Below are 19,243 nucleotides of genomic sequence, written 5' to 3' on the forward strand. Positions count from 1 at the left end.
TTTGAAAGACATCAGGAAACAGTTTAGCATCACTTCCTCTCCTGGACAGCCCACTGGCTTAATGTTCCAATAGTTTCAAAATCCAACTTTGAGATAACCACATCCATAGTCAAGTCAAGTCAAGTCACCTTTATTTATATAGAGCTTTAAACAAAATACATTGTGTCAAAGCAACTGAAAAACATCAATTAGGAAAACAGTGTGTCAATAATGCACAATGACAGTTCACCATTGACTTTAGTGATGTCATCTCTGTTCAGTTTAAATAGTGTCTGTGCACTTATTTGCAATCAAATCAACGATATTGCTGTAGATTAAGTGACCCCAACTAAGCAAGCCAGAGCTTACAACGGCAAGGAACTGAAACTCCATTGGTAACAGAATGGAGAAAAAAACCTTGGGAGAAACCAGGCTCAGTTAGGGGGCCAGTTCTCCTCTGACCAGACGAAACCAGTAGTTCAATTCCAGGCTGCAGCTAAGTCAGACTGTGCAGATCTGTTTCCTGTGGTCTTGTCCTGGTGGTCATCTTTACAGGGGATCTGTATATGGGACTCTAGTTGTCCTGGTCTCCGCTGTCTTTCAGGGATGAAGAGGTCCTTTCTAGGTGATGATCCACCATCTGGTCTGGATACGTACTGGATCCGGGTGACTGCATTGTCCCACTGATCTGGATACAGACTGGATCTGGTGGCTACGGTGACCTTGGATCAGAGAGAAACGGACTAATATTAGCATAGATGTCATTCTTCTAATGATGTAGCAAGAACATCGGAGATGTTGAAAACATTTTTGAGATGTGACCTCATGTTGCTAGTGGTCGAATGGTATGCTAACTGTATCTTAAATAGCTTGCATACAACTTTATCTCACGGGGCAACAATTTAACCTCATATTCTCTGCTGTGGTCGAGTTGGGCTCTGCACTAGCTGTTGTCTTGCATGAAGACACGTCAATTTTCAGCAGTGATGCTGTGCCCTAGTATGTTATGTGTAACGCAGGTTAAAGAGATGGGTCTTTAATATAAATTTAAACTGCAAGAGTGTGTCTGCCTCCCGAACAATGTTAGGTAGGTTATTCCAGAGTTTAGGTGCCAAATATGAAAAGGAATCTGCCGCCCGCAGTTTAATTTTATATTCTAGGTATTATCAAATTGCCTGATTTTGAGAACATAGCGGACGTAGAGGATTATAATGTAAAAGGAGATCATTCAAATACTGAGGTGCTAAACCATTCAGGGCTTCATAAGTAATAAGCAATATTTTAAAATCCATACGATGTTCTAGTAAGAACTCTTGCTGCTGCATTTTGGACCAGCTGTAGTTTGTTTACTAATCGTGCAGAACAACCACCCAATAAAGCATTACAATAATCTAACCTTGAGGTCATAAATGCATGGATTAACATTTCTGCATTTGACATTGAGAGCATGGGCTGTAATTTAGATATATTATTGAGATGGAAAAATGCAGTTTTACAAATGCTAGAAACATGGCTTTCTAAGGAAAGATTGCGATCAAATAGCACACCTAGGTTCCTAACTGATGACGAAGAATTGACAGGGCAACCAAGTCTTAGACAGTGTTCTAGGTTATTACAAGCAGTAAGAAATTACTCGTCATTCAATTATCGACTATGCATTCCATTAGTTTTTCAAATTGGTGTGTTTCATTGGGCCGCGAAGAAATATAGAGCTGAGTATCATCAGGATAACAGTGAAAGCTAACACCATGTTTCCTGATGATATCTCCCAAGGGTAACATATAAAGTGTGAAGAGTAGCGGCCCTAGTACTGAGCCTTGAGGTACTCCATACTGCACTTGTGATCGATATGATTCATCTTCATTCACTGCTACGAACTGATGGTGGTCATATAAGTACGATTTAAACCATGCTAATGCACTTCCACTGATGCCAACAAAGTGTTCAAGTCTATGCAAAAGAATGTTGTGGTCAATTGTGTCAAACGCAGCACTAAGATCCAATAAAACTAATAGAGAGATACACCCACGATCAGATGATAAGAGCAGATCATTTGTTACTCTAAGGAGAGCAGTCTCAGTACTATGATACGGTCTAAATCCTGACTGGAAATCCTCACATATACCATTTTTCTCTAAGAAGGAATATAATTGTGAGGATACCACCTTTTCTAGTATTTTGGACAGAAAAGGGAGATTCGAGATTGGTCTATAATTAACTAGTTCTTTGGGGTCAAGTTGTGGTTTTTTTTATGAGAGGCTTAATAACAGCCAGTTTGAAAGTTTTGGGGACATATCCTGATGACAATGAGGAATTAATAATAGTCAAAAGAGGACCTATGACTTCTGGAAGCACCTCTTTTAGGAGCTTAGATGGTATAGGGTCTAACATACATGTTGTTGGTTTAGATGATTTAACAAGTTTATACAGGTTGCACTTTATTTTACAGTACGTGTACGTATATGTACTTATATTGTACTTACAGTGCATTTATCTAAGAAAGTTCTGGTAATACAAGATAACTACATGGGGTAGGGTTAGGTTTAGGGGTAGGTTCAGGGTTAGTACCTAGTTATTACATAGTTATTGTAATTACTATAATAAGTACATAGTATGTACACATGGAACAGGACTGTAAAATAAAGTGCTACCCAATTCTTCCTCTTCTATAGTAGAGAATGAGTGGAACTGTTCAGGGGGTCTATAGTGCACTGTCTGATGCGATACTGTAGCTGACGGCTGAATGGTTGCAATTTTATCTCTAATAGTATCAATTTTATAGTAGTATAAATTGATAGTATAAAGTATAATAGTATGAATTGAAGCAACACCTCCCCCTTTGCCTTTTAGACGGGGCTCATGTTTATAACAGTAATCTTGGGCGGTGGACTCATTATCATTATTATTCAATAATGTAGTCATCAGGTTTTAGCCAGGTTTCTGTCAAACAGAGCACATCTAGATTATGATCAGTGATCATATTATTTACCAAAAGTGTTTTCATAGAAAGGGATCTGATATTCAATAAGCCAAGCTTTATCATTTGTTATCCGTTTTGCATCTGTGTTTTATTTGTTGAACCTCAATTAAATTGTTAATCTTAACTTGGTTTGGACGTTTTTTGTATTTTCTAGTTCGAGGAACAGACAAAGTCTCTATAGTGGGATATGTAGGTGAAAGAGTCTCTATGTGCTGAGAATTAGCTGACCTCTGTGACGTGAGGCAGCTAGCAGACGGTCGGTTTAGCCAGTCTGTCTGCTTCCTGACCTGGGCCCCAGTTAGTCAAGTATAAACACTAAGACTATTTGCTATATTTCTAGAGAGACGAGTGGTGCCACCCCAGGAGGGATGAAGACCATCTCTTTTCAACAGGTCAGGTCTGCCCCAAAAGCTCGTCCAATTGTCTATGAAACCTATGTTATTCTGTGGGCAACCACTTAGACATCCAGCCATTGAGTAATGACAATCTGCTATGCATCTCGTCACCACGGTAAGCAGGGAGGGGACCAGAGCATATTACAGTGTCTGACATCATGCTTGCAAGTTCACACACCTCTTTTAATGTTATTTTTAGTGATGTCCGACTGGTGAAGTCGAACATCATTAGTGTCTTCATGAATAACAATCCTACTGTATTTATGTTTAGCATTAGACAGAACTTTTAAATCTACCAAGATGTCTGACGCTCTGGCTCCCGGTAAACATTTGACTATGGTGGCTGGTGTCTCTATATTCACGTTCCATACAATAGAATCACCAATAATTAGAGCACTTTCATCAGGTTTCTCAGTGGGTGCATCACTGAGTGGGGAGAACCTGTTTAATTTTTTGATAGGAACGGAAGAGCGATGTTTTGACCCAAGACTACGCTGCCTCACTGTCACCCAGTTGCCCTGCTGCAGGGGCTCGGTTGCCGGAAACGAACAATGTACAGGAATCCCTGAGCTAGACGCATCCAAAGCCGTTATCTAGAGCCCTAAAATTCTTACTGTCCTCAATTAAAGTCTGGATGCGTGTCTCTAATTCTGAAATCTTCTCTGTCAGCCTAACTATTTTCCTGCATTTATCGCATGTGAATCCCTCATCTGCGACAGAGATAGATGAACTGTACATGTGACAAGAGGTGCAAATAACAATAGCAGGAGAAGCCATTACTCACCGTGCTTGAAGAAATATTCTTACCACAGTTGTTTGATGAACTTGTGAAAAACTGGAGCGAGAGAGAGGGGAAGAGAAAAGAAAACAGTGATAGGCTCGAATGAAAACGCTAATGACAAGCTAACGAGTGCTAACACTTTTGCAGGTGTACTGCACTCACGGATATAAAATAAAAGTGAATGATCAAAGTTAATCTGATAAGATTGATCGATAATATCAGAAATATGGTGGGAATTAAGTTATTTTTTATCACTTAAAAAAAAAACTGAGTGATAGTAAGATAAAGATTCTAGAGAAAAAAATAAATAAAAACAGCTACACAGAGCTACGATTAGCTCCAGCAGGCCAACAGGAAGTTGCATAGCATCCTCCCCTCAAACATCTGTTCCTTATTGTAAAAACAATGCACTCTAAACCCCTTCAAGAGATCGAAAGAGAGAATGTAAACTGAAATAATCGTCTTCCAATTATAGGAGATGACATAGCAGCATTGTCTATTCATGGACCATAATGCTGTTCTGGATTAACATTCTGTAGCAGCTGACTGAAACATTGACATGAGATTTTAACCCTTCAAGCACAACTTTGGACAACAACATGATTGTATTGATTTAAATATGAGCATGATAACCATTCAGTACCATGGTATTACCATCTGATACCATGCTATTGTCACAGTATATTTTTGTAAAGGATGATTACATAAACGTTACCTAAGCTTACTTGCATCCCTTTATCTTAAAGGGTTAGTTCATCCAAAAATGAAAATTATGTCATTAATAACTCACCCTTATGCTGTTCCAAACATGTAAGACCTCCTTTTATCTTCGGAACACAGTTTAAGATATTTTAGATTTAGTCCGAGAACTCTCAGTCCCTCCATTGAAACTGTGTGTACGGTATACTGTCAATGTCCAGAAAGGTAAGAAAAACATCATCAAAGTAGTCCATGTGACATCAGAGGGTCAGTTAGAATTTTTTGAAGCATCGAAAATACATTTCGGTCCAAAAATGGCAAAAACGACGACTTTATTCAGCATTGTCTTCTCTTCCGTGTCTGTTGTGAGAGAGAGTTCAAATCAAAGCAGTCTGGATATCCGGTTCGCGAACGAATCATTCAGTTCACCAAATCGAACTGAATCATTTTAAACGATTCGCATCTCTAATACGCATTAATCCACAAATGACTTAAGCTGTTCACTTTTTTAATGTGGCTGACACTCCCTCTGAGTTCAAACAAACCAATATCCCGGAGTAATGCATGCACTCAAACAGTACACTGACTGAACTGCTGTGAAGAGAGAACTGAAGATGAACACTGAGCCGAGCCAGATAATGAACAATAGACTGACTCGTTCACGAGTGAAGAACCGGTCGCATCGGTTTTCGGATCACCAGTAGTTCTTTCGGACAGTTCGATTCAATAAACCGGTTGAAGAAAATGGTTCACCGGTTCTTTTGTGCTCGACGTAATGGCGTCATTTGTGATGATTGCCATTGATTCAAGCCTTCGGTTTACCCACGCTCATAACACTAGCACAGAATCAGTTCAGAATCAATCACAAAAAAAATCAGTTCAGTTCAGACGCCCTGTGTGTCGGTCTGCTTCACGCTGAATCACACATGTGCAGTATCATCAGCTCCTCGGTTCATGAATCGTACGCGTCTGACAGAAACGCTTCTTCACTCGTGAATGAGTTTTTTTCCTGGTCAAATCAATTCTGCATCTGGAGTGACCATATTACAGCATTAGTGTGGAGGAGGGTCAGATAATGTTTGCTCATCAGGGCTTCATTATATTATATAATGCAAGGCTTTCTACATTGTACAAGTCATAATGGTGTTGCTCAACCTCATGGGCTACCATAAACAAGCTTGAAGTTCAGATGAAATAAATTGGACTACTTGTGTATGCATGGTTTTCATGCGATGTCACACTCTTATAGTTATGCCCACCTGGAGGCAAAAACAAGGCTATCCTTCACTGCCCACCAATTATTTCTATCAAGTTTGTATTAAGTAGGCTACTAATGTATAAAGACCATAGTTTTACAGAACGCGTTACTGTATTCTAAATATTTTAGATATATTAATATTTTATATTTTTGTTAACGCAGTAAAGTAATGCATTATATTTTAAATGTATGTTATTTGATTACATACTTTACTTTTAAGTTACAAATGCAGTGTTAAAAATTCTGAACTAAAAAATATCATGTTTTGGGGGTCAATATGCCCTTTAAATAAATTACCAGACAATGTGAGCTAAAGTACAGAATGAAAAGTCGTATTTCAAATCATATTTCAAAATGTTGCACTCTACATATTTTAGTCTGGCATTAAAGTTCGGGAAAAGTTAAATAAATGAATGTGTACAAGTTTATGTCACAGTCACACTAATAAGTAAAAATAAATGACTCATCAGAATGAGATCATCCACTGCATTAAGCCGCGTTGGCATCATAATCGCTTATTCCTTAAAGGGGGGTGTACAATGGTGTTTTATGTATTCAGAGTTGTTCACAGAGTTAAAGAGATGGATTCTCATGCTAAACATGGCCAAAATTTAAAAAAAAAAAATTTAGAAGAATGACTGAGAATTTCTGTTACTTGCGGGCTGGTACAAGTTTCGGCTGGTTTTTTTCCGATCGTGGATCTAATGACGTAGACAAGAGCGGAACATGGAGCGGAACTCCTTATATGAGCAATTCTGTCAGAAAAGCGTGCCCACGCACACGTGGAGAGCGAGACAGAGCACATCAATGCGCTTCAAAATCGTCAGCAGCCCTGCGTAGGATTTGTTCGAGAATGCATCCAAATAAGTGGATGTGAGGGAAAGTTTACCGTGTTCAGCTTCCCCAAGAACCCAGCATAACATGAACAGTGGATGCAGTTTGTTTTTTTTACAGCAGCAACTGAGTGTATCAAGTGCCTTTGTGTGTTCTGGTCATTTGAGTGATGAATGTTTTATAAACAAGGCCCAAGTCGACGCTGGATTTGCACATCGTTTGCTATTAAAACATGGAGCTTGGCTTTTTCCAAAAAGAATCGGAAAGCTGTATTTTTCTTTTACAAATATGATAAAACTAAAGACTTTTTGGGTATATGAAGGATGCAGTATTACTCTATAGGTACTCAAGATTAACATGATATTAGGTGAAACTGTGTATGTTATGTACACTTTAAGAAGAAAAGTAGAAAAGTAGCCAAGATGAACTTAAGTTTTTATTTGTATACGGAGGTGATGTGGACATTTACATGTTTGCGTCTCAAGCCTGGTTTCGCATGGATGATGATCTTATAGCTCGTGGGTGTGATATAGGTGAACTCAGACGGGAGAGACTGTACCTCACATTGGTTTAATACAGATTATTTTATCAGAGAATATTTGTTTTCGACATGACTTACTTAACAGACACTTAAAAATTTATTTAGATATTTCTCATGTCATTTTCGTTCATTTTAGTGACTGGAATCAGGAAGAAATTTGTGGAGACTGAGAATGCAGAAAGCACACCAAATTTGTTTTCTTTATTTTACAAAGAATTTATACATAAAATTGTTAAAGGGTTAGTTCACCCAAAAAGTAAAATTATTTTAGGGACATAAATTAAATTCTGTCCCTCCATTGAAAGTGTGTGTACGGTATACGTCCATGTCCAGAAAGATAATAAAAACATCTTCAAAGTAGCTCATGTGACATCAGAGGGTCCATTAGAATTTTTTGAAGCATCGAAAATACATTTTGGTCCAAAAATAGCAAAAACTACGACTTTATTCAGCATTGTCTTCTCTTCCAGGTCTGTTGTGAGCACGTTCACTGCAGTGTAATGTTATCCAGTTCGCGAACGAATGACTCGATGTAACCGGTTCTTCTTGAACCAGTTCGCCAAATCGAACTGAATCGTTTGAAACATTTTGTGTCTCCAATAACCATTAATCCACAAATGACTTAAGCTGTTAACTTTTTTTTACCTTGCTGACACTCCCTCTCTTTAAAATAAACCAATATCCTGGAGTAATTCATTTACTCAAACAGTACACTGACTGAACTGCTGTGAAGAGAGAACTGAAGATGAACACAGAGCCGAGCCAGATAACAAACAAAAGACTGACTCGACAATACTGAATAAAGTTGTAGTTTTTTTGCTATTTTTGGACCAAAATGTATTTTCGATGCTTCAAAAAAAAATTATGGACCCTCTGATGTCACATGGACTACTTGGAGGGACAGAAAGCTCTCTGACTAAATCTAAAATATCTTAAACTGTGTTCCGAAGATGAATGGAGGTCTCACGGGTTTGAAATGACATAAGGGTGAGTCATTAATGACATAATTTTCCTTTTTGGATGAACTAACCCTTTAATATTGTGAGTGTAGGCTATTTTTTTCTTTCAATATTAAATTGATGAAAGTAACTTGAAAGTAAAGTAATTAGTAATCTGATTACTTTTTAAATGCAGTAATCAGTAATGTAATCAAATAACAATTTTAAAGAAGTAGTAATTTGTAGTGGATTACTTTTTAAGTAATTTACCCAACACTGATAAAGACAGTGATTTTAAAAGACAAAATTCAGTAAAAGTAAATGTGCCCAGAATATGAATGTAATGTGCTAAACTATGATTTCAAAAATGGCTTAAGACAGCATTAAGTCTTAATGCATTAAGGACCAAATTCAGTATACAACTTATTAATAAAAAAATACTATAAAACATGTACAGGTAAGCAGATGAAACCAGAAACATACAAGTTTTCACGTTAATGGTTTAACCTTTAAAGTGAAGTTTAGTGTTCATATTCTGGGCTCATCTGCTTGCTTGTATATTTGTACGCAGCATGAATAAGGTACATACTGAATATGATCTTTTATTATCACCGTCTTAGCCATATTAAGCATTTTATAGAATGTCCCGGGTTTTAGAGAAATAATAACTGTAAGTGGACTGCAAGTGTAGTATATTAAAAATAGCTATCAAACATATTTGTGTTTCTACTTTTGAGAGTTTATCTAAATATTACATGAGAGGATAAAATTTTATCTCATTTTTCATATCATGTGATAGTCAGATGTGTAATTGTCTCAGATAGCATGTTTCTCTCCAATGTAATTATGTTTTATAGTTGATCAAAGTGAAGCAATGTTGGGAAATATCCCAAGCCACAATCCTCCCTTCACTTTTGGCTAACTTCTAATTACACATACAGAAAGATGCAAGTTGAGAATAATTTTAGCAGTGACAGATCTCTTCAAGTCAAACATTGGCAGTACAGGAAATGAGCAATTTCATTAGTCTGCATTTGGTAAAATGGCACAATTATTGGGAAAACTATAGCTTGCATATGGCAATCATTTTATCCATTTAAAAAGTCACTTCAGTATCATAGGAAGTGAAACAATATGGTTTGGCATCCATTAACTTAATAGTGTCCTTCACTCTCCAGAATGAGGCCACATCAGCTATTCACACCTCATTTGAATTCCTTAATTTTAAAAACAGACCATTGAGTGAATACAAATTTAGAAAGTTGTTGCAACAATCCCTTGAGATGTTCTGCATAAAAGGCACAGTGCCACCACAATAGACGGTTTGGAAATCGCAATTTCTCGCTCTATATTTCAACAGACTTCAAAGGAGGTTTGGCCTCACCAACTAGGAGGCAGAATGGTAAAAGTGTTGAAAAGAGTAACTCAGACTGCAACATTTTCTATGGAAGTGGTTTGCTGCTGATAGACTATGAGGGAGGGCTCAGGTTTTGTGTGATCCAGCCTTCAGCTGTTCCACCACACTGTGGAGTGGGTTGAATGTGTCATGACAACTTTAATCGTCCCACAAGTGTGTGAATATGTGGTGCTGTCATGTATAAAGAGCTGTCAAGACAGAAGATGGATGTAACATGGTTTACAATTTACACAATACTTGCTATTTATGTACCGTCTCAAGTTGCAAATTGCACACACTGATGAAAATAGATACAACTGGCTCTAATATGCATGAGAATTTGTACACAGGGTGAAATTTGTTGTAAATCTTAATTTATAAACATATTACCATTAAACTGTCTCAGTTTCTTATTTTCTAAAACTGAGTACTTTTATGTTATGTGTTATGATGCAGTCTGACACATTTTAGAATAAACATGTTTGTTGAGCTAGAAGCATTATGCATACTTGCATACATTTCTAATGTTTCTAGCCACAGGATGCTACAAGAAATTAGTTTACTCAAAGTTGCATTAGACAGGTCGTGAGTATGTTAATGTAAACAAACTTATAAGAAACATGATAAAGATCATTACTAACGGGAGCAAACTGTATCATAACAACATAATTATTCAGTTACAATGGAGGTATTACTGGTTTATTATGCATAATATAATTACACAGAGGGAAATAATCTAGATTTGGGTCTTCAAAGGTTGTCAGGCCTTAGACCTTGGTGAACAAAAATTGAGTAGGGAACCCCTGATACATTAAATGTTCAGATTAAGTGTATAGTGTCATTTGAAAGTGTTAACACTTTTTGCAAATCCATTAAAACAGTTGTTATTGATGTACAGAGTCATAAACTTAGGCTTGGGCATCGTGTATCGAGTATTAATTGGAACCGGGACTAGCTTTGCGATTTTCCCAGAATCTTTCAAAAGTTTAAATTTCGATTCCTAGTTTCGATTCCTAGTCTGAAGTCAGAAGAGGAAGAAACCGCTGAACACCAACGAAGAAGCGTCCACCGGAAGTATTGGCATAACCGAGCCAGGGGGGCAGGGTTTCATATTTTATTGAAGCAGTCCTGGGGTGCCGCCTTTGGTTAGCGGACCCCCACCTGCTTTTAGCATTCCATTGACTCCCATTCATTTTGGCGTCACTTTCTAGCAGCGAATAACTTTACATCTGAGGCATTTAAAGACTCCATTTGTCCATTAATTATTTCTAAAGACACACGAAAAAATATAAAAGGCTCCATTACCTTGTATCTTACGTTATGGTCCCGTAAAAGCAGTTTTTGTAAAAAATAGGCTAACAATTGTATCATAACTCTCCGCAACTCTCTGTCGCACAGTAGAAAAGTTACCGTATGGACAGGAGGAGAAGCTCGCAGGCAATCTTTTACTGTCTATGAGGCAATCAGGGGGACGTGGAGGCATGAAGTCAAGGAAGATAATTAATCAGAATACTTACCAAAATTTGCTTCTGTTCACGCTCGCCTTTCGGAGATTCGGAGGGTGATTCAGATTTCTCTTGGCACAGCGATTAGAAGACTTAAAATTGTCAGACAGGTTGCTCACATGACATCTACGTCATCAAGCTCAGTTTGAGTCTGCGAAGAACGCTCGACCCCCAGGAAGTGTGTGCTTCTAATTGACTTCAATTGTCTCCGTTGAATCCAATGGGGTCGCTGTGTTCATTGCTTTTACTGTCTATGAACCGAGCGAGTCGAACATGGATAGCATGCATTTCACGGGGCCCTATAATTGTTCATTTGCTATTCTGCACCAGGTTAGCCCATCAGTGGGAGCACGGTAACATGTTCAAGTACCTGCAGCATCATACTCGTGTGTAAATGTGTTCTCATGAGGTTTTCAAAAATAAAACTCTTGAGGAAAGTGTACCCCTGTGGAAATATATTCATAATGTATAATATTTATATTCAAGTTCATAGATTTGATATTTATATTTTAGTTGAAAACAGTCCTGTGAGAAATTCATTGTAAAATTCATAAAAAGTAAAAAGTTTATAGAATTAAAATTGATGTAGATGGTCAGAATATTTCTTTCAGGAAGACCATTGGTTAGCTAGATCATTTAAAATATCCTAAACTTTTTTTGACCCTGCCTCTTAAAGGAACTGGAATCGAAACAAGGAATCGGAATCGTTCAAATTCAAACGATACCCAACCCTACATACACTTACATTTTATTTCTTAATTTTGCTCAAACTGGATTGCACACATTATGTCTGTGTCTTGTCTTGTTTTTCCTGACAACACAGGATAAACCAATACCTCCAGTATTCTGAAACATCTCTCACACACTCCACTTAAAGGGATAGTTCACCCAAAACTGAAAATTACCCCATGATTTACTCACTCTCAAGCCATCCTAGGTATATATGACTTTCTTCTTTCAGATGAATACAATCAGAGTTACAAAAAAAAAAATGTCCTGGCTCTTCCAAGCTTTATAATGGCAGTAAATGGCGTTCTAGATTTTGAAGCCCAAGAAAGTCTGTGGGACCAGCCAATGGGACATGCGCTGTTTGTAACCGCATGGCCTTACTCTTATGTCCAAACAGACAACAGCTGGTCAGACTCACGCCATGGGGCTGTAAGATACACAAGTCTTTAAAGCTCACAGGGCAAAGACTTAGATCTTCTGACCCCGCCTCAGCAGGGGATAAAGCTTCCAGGACCATTTGCTGAAAGCGAAAGGGATTAGATGCGACCTAGGAACATAATTAGGCCCCGGTCGCAACAACACCTACATAGATCCTGGTGCAAATTCCATGCACGTGGGTGAGACAGAGAGAGCCTATAAACCCCAACTCTCTTGAGGGAGGATAAAGCCATAAGAAGTGTCTTCAGAGTCAGGATTTTATCCGGAACGGTTTCCAAGGGCTCAACAGATGCCCTGATAACCCTGCAACACAATGGATAAATCCCATGAAGGACTCGCACCGGGCGGAAAAGCCTCAGCCGTCACGCACCCTGTATGAAACGAGAAACCAGTGGATAACGGCCCACTGAGGTACCGTCTATATATTTGTGGTAAGCTGAATAGCTGCCACGTAAACCTTAGAGTGACTGGCGTCACTCTATTCGAAAAACGATCCTGAAGGAACTCCAGCACTGAAGCCACTGGGCAGTAAACTGGATCCACATTACGATTGTACACCAGGTCGTAAACAGTCTTCACTTGAAAGCATATAAGCGTCTCGTAGAAGCTGTTCTAGAATTAAGTATAGTCTCGGTAGTTTCAACAGAAAGACCGGGACATACTAACTCACTCTGCTCAGAAACCACGCCCACAACTTCCACAGATCCGGCCTCGAGTGCCAAATCCTGTCTGAGGGAAAACTCAATGGAGAGCCTGCTAACAGACTGATCAGGTTCGCAAACCACGGCTGCGTGTGCCATCACGGAGCCACCAGCAGCAGCTGTTCCACTCTGTCCAGCCTTATTAGGATAATAACGCTGGGATCAAATGAATCGGGGAAAAGCATACAGACTGGTCCTGGGCCAACTGTGCGCTAACACAGCAAAGCCCAGGAGCGATGGGGAGAAGCATAGTGGGCAATGCGTAGGCCATAAAGGATTCATCGTTTGGGGTGTAATCTCCATTCCTCTTGTTCCAGAGACTGTCTGGATAGCATATCCGCTCCGAAGTTCAAACGTCCGGGGACATGAACAACTCGGATCGACAGAAATTTGTTCTGAGACCAAAGAAGAACATGTCTCGCCAGCCTGCACAGGGGGCGAGAGCGTAATCCTTCCTAATGATTCAGGTATGAGACAAACGCTGTGTTGTCTGATCTGAGCAGCACAAGACGGCCGATCAGCAGATTCGCGAATTACTGGAGAGCCAGAAAACTGCCAGTAATTCCAACCTGTTTATATACCAACTGCGTTGTGCAGCTGTCCACACTCCATGGGCTGGTCGCCCTTGACAAACAGCTCCCCAACCGGTCAAAGACGCATCCGTCGTGACGGTCTCTGGGAAAGCTCAAATCCCCAGCCGAACCCCGGTAGGAGAAATTCGGTTGGCATCCATAGTTTTAACGACATCACACAACTCCGTGTCACCGAAATCGTCCGATGCGGAAGACAACGGGGTGAAATATTTCGTCTTTCCGCCCATTTTTCCACTGAAAAGGGCGCATGTGAAGTAACCCCAGACAAATAACGGGGAATGCCGCTGCCATTAGACCTAAGTGTGAGGCACAATCTCGCTGTCACTGTGCGACCTACTTTGAAGCGTGGCACGCATGACGCAATCGACGGAGCGCGCGGGAGAGAAGCTTTGCTGTCGTCGCGCGAGAGTCCAATTCTATTCCCAGAAAAGGTTATCCGTTGAGAGGAGATTAAAACACTTAAATTACACGAAAATTTGTGTGTAAGCACAGGCTCTTAAAGTGATTCAGCACAAGAACCCGATGAGAATGTGCTTGAGTCTGCGATTGCGCTAAAACCTGCCAATCGTCTAAGTGGTTCACAGACGGACGCCCTGGAGTCGCAACGGGGCCAGAGCTACATCCATGCATTTAGAGAAGTACGGGGTCACAATCCGCCGTCTCTTTTTTTTTTTTTTTTTTTTTTTTACAAAACAACAGCTGTAAGACCCTGCCTCCATCTGAGAGGGGTGTACGTCTTCTATAGCCCCTTTGCTCAGCAGAGTTGACATCTCCTGTCACAACACTGCTATTAGCATCGGTTTACCACCGTGGAAATAATTCAGCGGAAAAGAGGCGGGCCTCTTAAAAACGAATTGGTGTATCCGTGACAATTGTGCATAACACCCATTGAGAAATGGCGGGCAAGCGTTCCACGCGACCCGAAACAATACTAGCGGTCTCAAATTTCCGCTTTCTGCAACGCTATCATACACATAAATGTCCGTGCACGGAAAAGCCTGCGGCATTCGTGCACAGGGGAAGTGTATGCATAAGAGCTATTGCGTCCCGTTGTGTATAATCCTGAAACGTGTCCAAGGCAGGAATTAGACCAACGAATTGAACATCAGGCTCTGCCGCTAACTAAAACGGCGGCTGTGCGAGCCGTCATAAACGGGTCGTCTGTGTAGGACCCTTGAATCACCCCTCGAAATCTGAAAGCTGGATTGCGCAGAGTGTCTGAGGGATTATTTATTTATTTATTTATTTACGCCTGGCGTTACAGCCCGATCCAATGCTGCTCGACGGCAGTGAGAGTGTTGGATGCGCATTAGCGGTCCAACAGCACTCTATAGTGGAGGGCACAGTCCCTGGCAAACATGAAGGAAAGCGCATGCGTAAACTCGCTGCGTTTCGTTGTGTATAATCCTGAAGCGTATCCACGCCAGGATTTAATTCACCAAGATAAAAATCGGGCCACGTCGCTATTGCGAGAACGTGGCAGCTGTATGAGCAGTCATAAACTGGCCATCTTTGCCAGCCTTTTGTGCCGTCCCTCAAACTCTGAAGGCTGGATTGTGCAGAGTGTCTGGGGGGGGGGGGGGGGGGCGCTCAAATGATAGCTCAATCCAATGATGCTCGAGGTGGCTTTGCTGTGAGACAGTCAATGTTAGAGCGTGGGGACTGCAGTGAGAGGGTTGGATGTGCATTAGTAGTCCGACAGCACTCTCTAGTGGAGGGCACAGACCCTGGCAAACATTGAAGGAAAGCGCATGCGTCAAACTCGCTGCGTTTCGTTGTGTATAATCCTGAAGCGTGTCCACGGCAGGATTTAATCCAACAAGATAACATTAGGCCACGCCGCTAGCGAGAACGCGGCAGCTGTGTGAGCCGTCATAAACTGGCCATATTCGCCAGTCTCTATGCCGTTCCTCAAACTCTGAAGACTGAATTGTGCAGTGTCTGAGGGGGCGCTCAAATAACAGCTCAGTTCAGTGACGCTCGAAATGCTTGTGCTGCGAGACAGTCAATGTTAGAGTGTGGGGGTTAAGAACGAGAGGCTTCTCGTAAAGAACCGTAATAAGAGAATAAAATTTGCCGAAATAGACACGACTCGATACGTCTTCGACGAGACTTAGGTCGCGGCGGAGTTCGGCGCGATCCGTTCGGCTAGAGAGGTAGTCAAACGGCATCGCCATATAATAGCAGTCCGCCATGTCACTTAATCGTGGCAAAAACCCGCGCCGTTCGTGATATGCGCTGATAAAGGCTGCTTCCAGGATCTCAAAACCTCTTGGTGGAGGTCCGTGAGAAGGGTAGTTTATCCACCGCGCGGATAGCCACATAATAGCACACTGAGGAAGGGGAGGCGCGTTTCTCCTGTCCGCTCGGAGGGAGAGAACCGCATATGAGAACCGCTTATGCCGGCCAGAGCCTACTCTGAGTTCGAAGCTGCGGTTAGACAACATAGTATAAAAGCAAAACTGCTCTGATTAACGCGCTCGAGTAGGGAAGAGCGAGCAAGTAGAAAAACTCCAGTGCATCACTGTATTCATAGTCAAGCCGCACATATCACCCTTAACCAACACCTCGTGCGGGGCCTCGGCGACCGCAGAAGCGAACGGTGGGGGTTAGACGCGAGGCGACTGAAGAAATAGACTCCAGAGCGCGGATACTTTTCTTTATTTTACCATAGCCATAGGATATCACAGAGAGAACATGTAGAGAGGCTGCAAACGAATCTCTCATGAGTGCCTCTCTGTGATAAACCCATTATATGGCTCTTACCTTTCGTTGACTCATCGCGTCCGCAAAAGAGGAGTTAAACACTGCTCGAAGAAAATCGCTGGAGAACGCGAGATGATAGGACACAGATGATTCGCTATTCCTGAAGGAATGAAATCTGAGCGAAATGGCGCGCGGCACCCGGGTATACGATGCGTATGCATGCGTAGGGCGGTGCCAAGTGCTATTTGGCCAATAGGATTGGCGGGATGGTATAGGGCTTCAGACATTCGTCACACCGAAGGTGTTCCCATACGTGGTGACGTCACCGCAGCATCGAAGTGACCTATGAAAGGGAACTTACATGTTGCTTTGCTTTCATCAAATTCAGTAAAACAAGAAGAATAAGATTTACTTGAGATATTCAATAGGAATTCTTCACATTTTTGCACAATAAAAAGTTTTAAAATCATGTTTGCTTCAGTTGAATCTTATCAAATTCCAAATGAGAACCAAGTAAGTATTATATAAACTCGTTATCTGATTTAATTTAACTTTAAATAATCCATTCTTTTTTCAAACAGGTGGTTATAAGTATGGCCACGGGGAGCCACAGACAGGGAAACACTATTACTTTCAATAGACTATTTAAACACTTTAATACAAAGTATTTAGCACTTTTGTCTGTGACTTTTGAAATGTATCTACCTGCAATGACCAATAGAAAAGCTTCCCCAATCCCCATACATTAGATCTTTGTAGTACCTTATTTGCTGTCATATCTTGCTTCCTTACTGCTCACAATAAAGTTGATTATCTGAACAAAACACAAATTGACACACAGAGCATGAACATCATCACTAACAAGCAGTGGCTGAAGCAGAGAGAAAAGCTAGATTGTGATATTGTGACACTCCTGCTGTCACTCAGGGCGTCCATGGTTCATTGCAAAGTCCCTTCTTGGATGTACCTGGTACTGCAGAGACAGCAGAAACAAATCACAGCAACATCTGACTGCAACAAACCAACCAATAGATTGCCAAAGTGGTGCATAAAGAAGCAGAATGAGCTCACATGACAAAATTCACTCCATGATGGGGGTAGAACTAATAGTGTATTAACGTTAATGAATGCAGTGGGTTGGTGATGTATGCCATCATTGAGATGCATGACACCTCTGATATGGCAGCACCAGCACGGTTAAAAATCTATAGCTGCCTGAACCAAGATTTATGACGTCACCTCACTGTGAACTAAAGCATCACGCTTATATACAATGACGTATTACATTAGGATTTGAGAAAAAGAAGAGAAAAAAAAAACTTCTGAACTGTGTACTGGCTTGTTTCATGACTATACTAGCGCACAATGAAATGCAAAGTCATATTCCAAACAAATGATTCCATATAAAACCATTCAAATTGATTGACCTATACATAACCTGCCAATTCAATTTAGCCATAAAATCATGTCTGCATATTCACAGTAACCATCATCAGCATATCAGAAGGGGGAAAAAAGATGTTCGGATCTATGGTCCGATCAGTTCGGGCACACATCATTGACGTGAACAGGGATCTGGATCAGCGGGCTCATCACCACGAAAACACCGAACCGCGCGCCCCTCTCTTCTTCTCCACTTACCGGATTTAAAAAACGCCGCTATGTCGGTCGCCTCCTTAGATGAGTCCTCTCCCTCCCCTGAACTCATCCTCGGATCAATGATTCTCCTGCAAAAAAAAAAAAAAAAAAAAAACTCCCCAAACAAACGTATCAGTGTCGATTTCCAAAATCAAGTTGACTGGTCGGGAATAAATCCTCTTCATTTGAAAGCAATGGGTGGCGTGCGGGGACTTGTTCCTGTACTCAATGAGCACAGACCCTCCATCTTGGCTTTAGCTCGCTGGAGAGCAGTGGCGTAGCCAGGGGAGGGGCCATGGGGGCACTGGCCCCTCCTGAAAACTGATTGCCCCCCCCCCCCCCCCCCCAGTGTGCCCCCACCCTTCTACTTGTCTGTCACTCACAAATTCAAATCATAATCTTCGATTAGCGAGTTGTTGCAGTGCAAGAAGTGTTTGGTACTAACGTTAATGTCTTTCAGTGTTAGACAGACCAGGTTCGATGACGATGTTATCTCCTAGAGCAGACCAAGATGCTAATCATTATATTTACTATGCTCCTCTGATGCTGAATATAAAAGGGGTTTACTGCATTACGATTTACTTTTCTTTTTTTTTTTCGGCCGAACGCGCCGATATAGGCAACAACGCAATTTAAAGCAATGGTTTAAAAAAAGTATAATAACAATTCTAAAAAAGTTATTATTGAATAATGCAGTCGATTAGCGACTTTTTTCACTTAAGTGAGGTGACGAAACAAATCGTATAATGTTTATCTAACGCTCCACACTTGAGACTTTTTTTTTATAGTCTATGGGTGAGACACATGCAAAAACATCGTTTTTTTTTACTGGTCAATTTTGAGATTTGGGGCTGTTTGTCTTCAATAACGTTTTCTTTCAGACTTGGGGTGAAAAAAAAGTCCAAAATACACATATAGGTCTTTATTTTTCTACACCTTTAATCTATTTGCGTCTGTAGATTTCTCATAAATTCAGTTGCCGTTCTAAATCACCATGGTGCTCCGCGATTGCTGTCTGCACCCTATTCTGCATTTATATAAATAAGGCTATTATATATAAATATTATATAAGGCTATTATAAATAAATTATATTATTATTATTTGTGAGTTGTACACTATTCATACATTGGA

The 19,243-nt window shown here is 40.6% G+C and overlaps 1 protein-coding gene across 1 annotated transcript in view; it reads right to left on the reverse strand.

Annotated features, from left to right (window-relative positions):
• The window catches only part of LOC113100062 (triple functional domain protein-like), a 108,818-nt gene extending 90,378 nt beyond the window's left edge, over positions 1-18,440 (reverse strand). Inside the window, exon 1 of the mRNA XM_026264929.1 lies at positions 18,115-18,440. Coding sequence (XP_026120714.1) covers positions 18,115-18,181 — 67 coding nt within the window. The 5' untranslated portion in view covers positions 18,182-18,440. The remainder of the gene's footprint in view (positions 1-18,114) is intronic.
• Between the last annotated feature and the right edge of the window lie 803 nt (positions 18,441-19,243).

This window comes from Carassius auratus, unplaced genomic scaffold (genome assembly GCF_003368295.1).
Source record: "Carassius auratus strain Wakin unplaced genomic scaffold, ASM336829v1 scaf_tig00217152, whole genome shotgun sequence".
Classification (NCBI taxonomy): domain Eukaryota; kingdom Metazoa; phylum Chordata; class Actinopteri; order Cypriniformes; family Cyprinidae; genus Carassius; species Carassius auratus.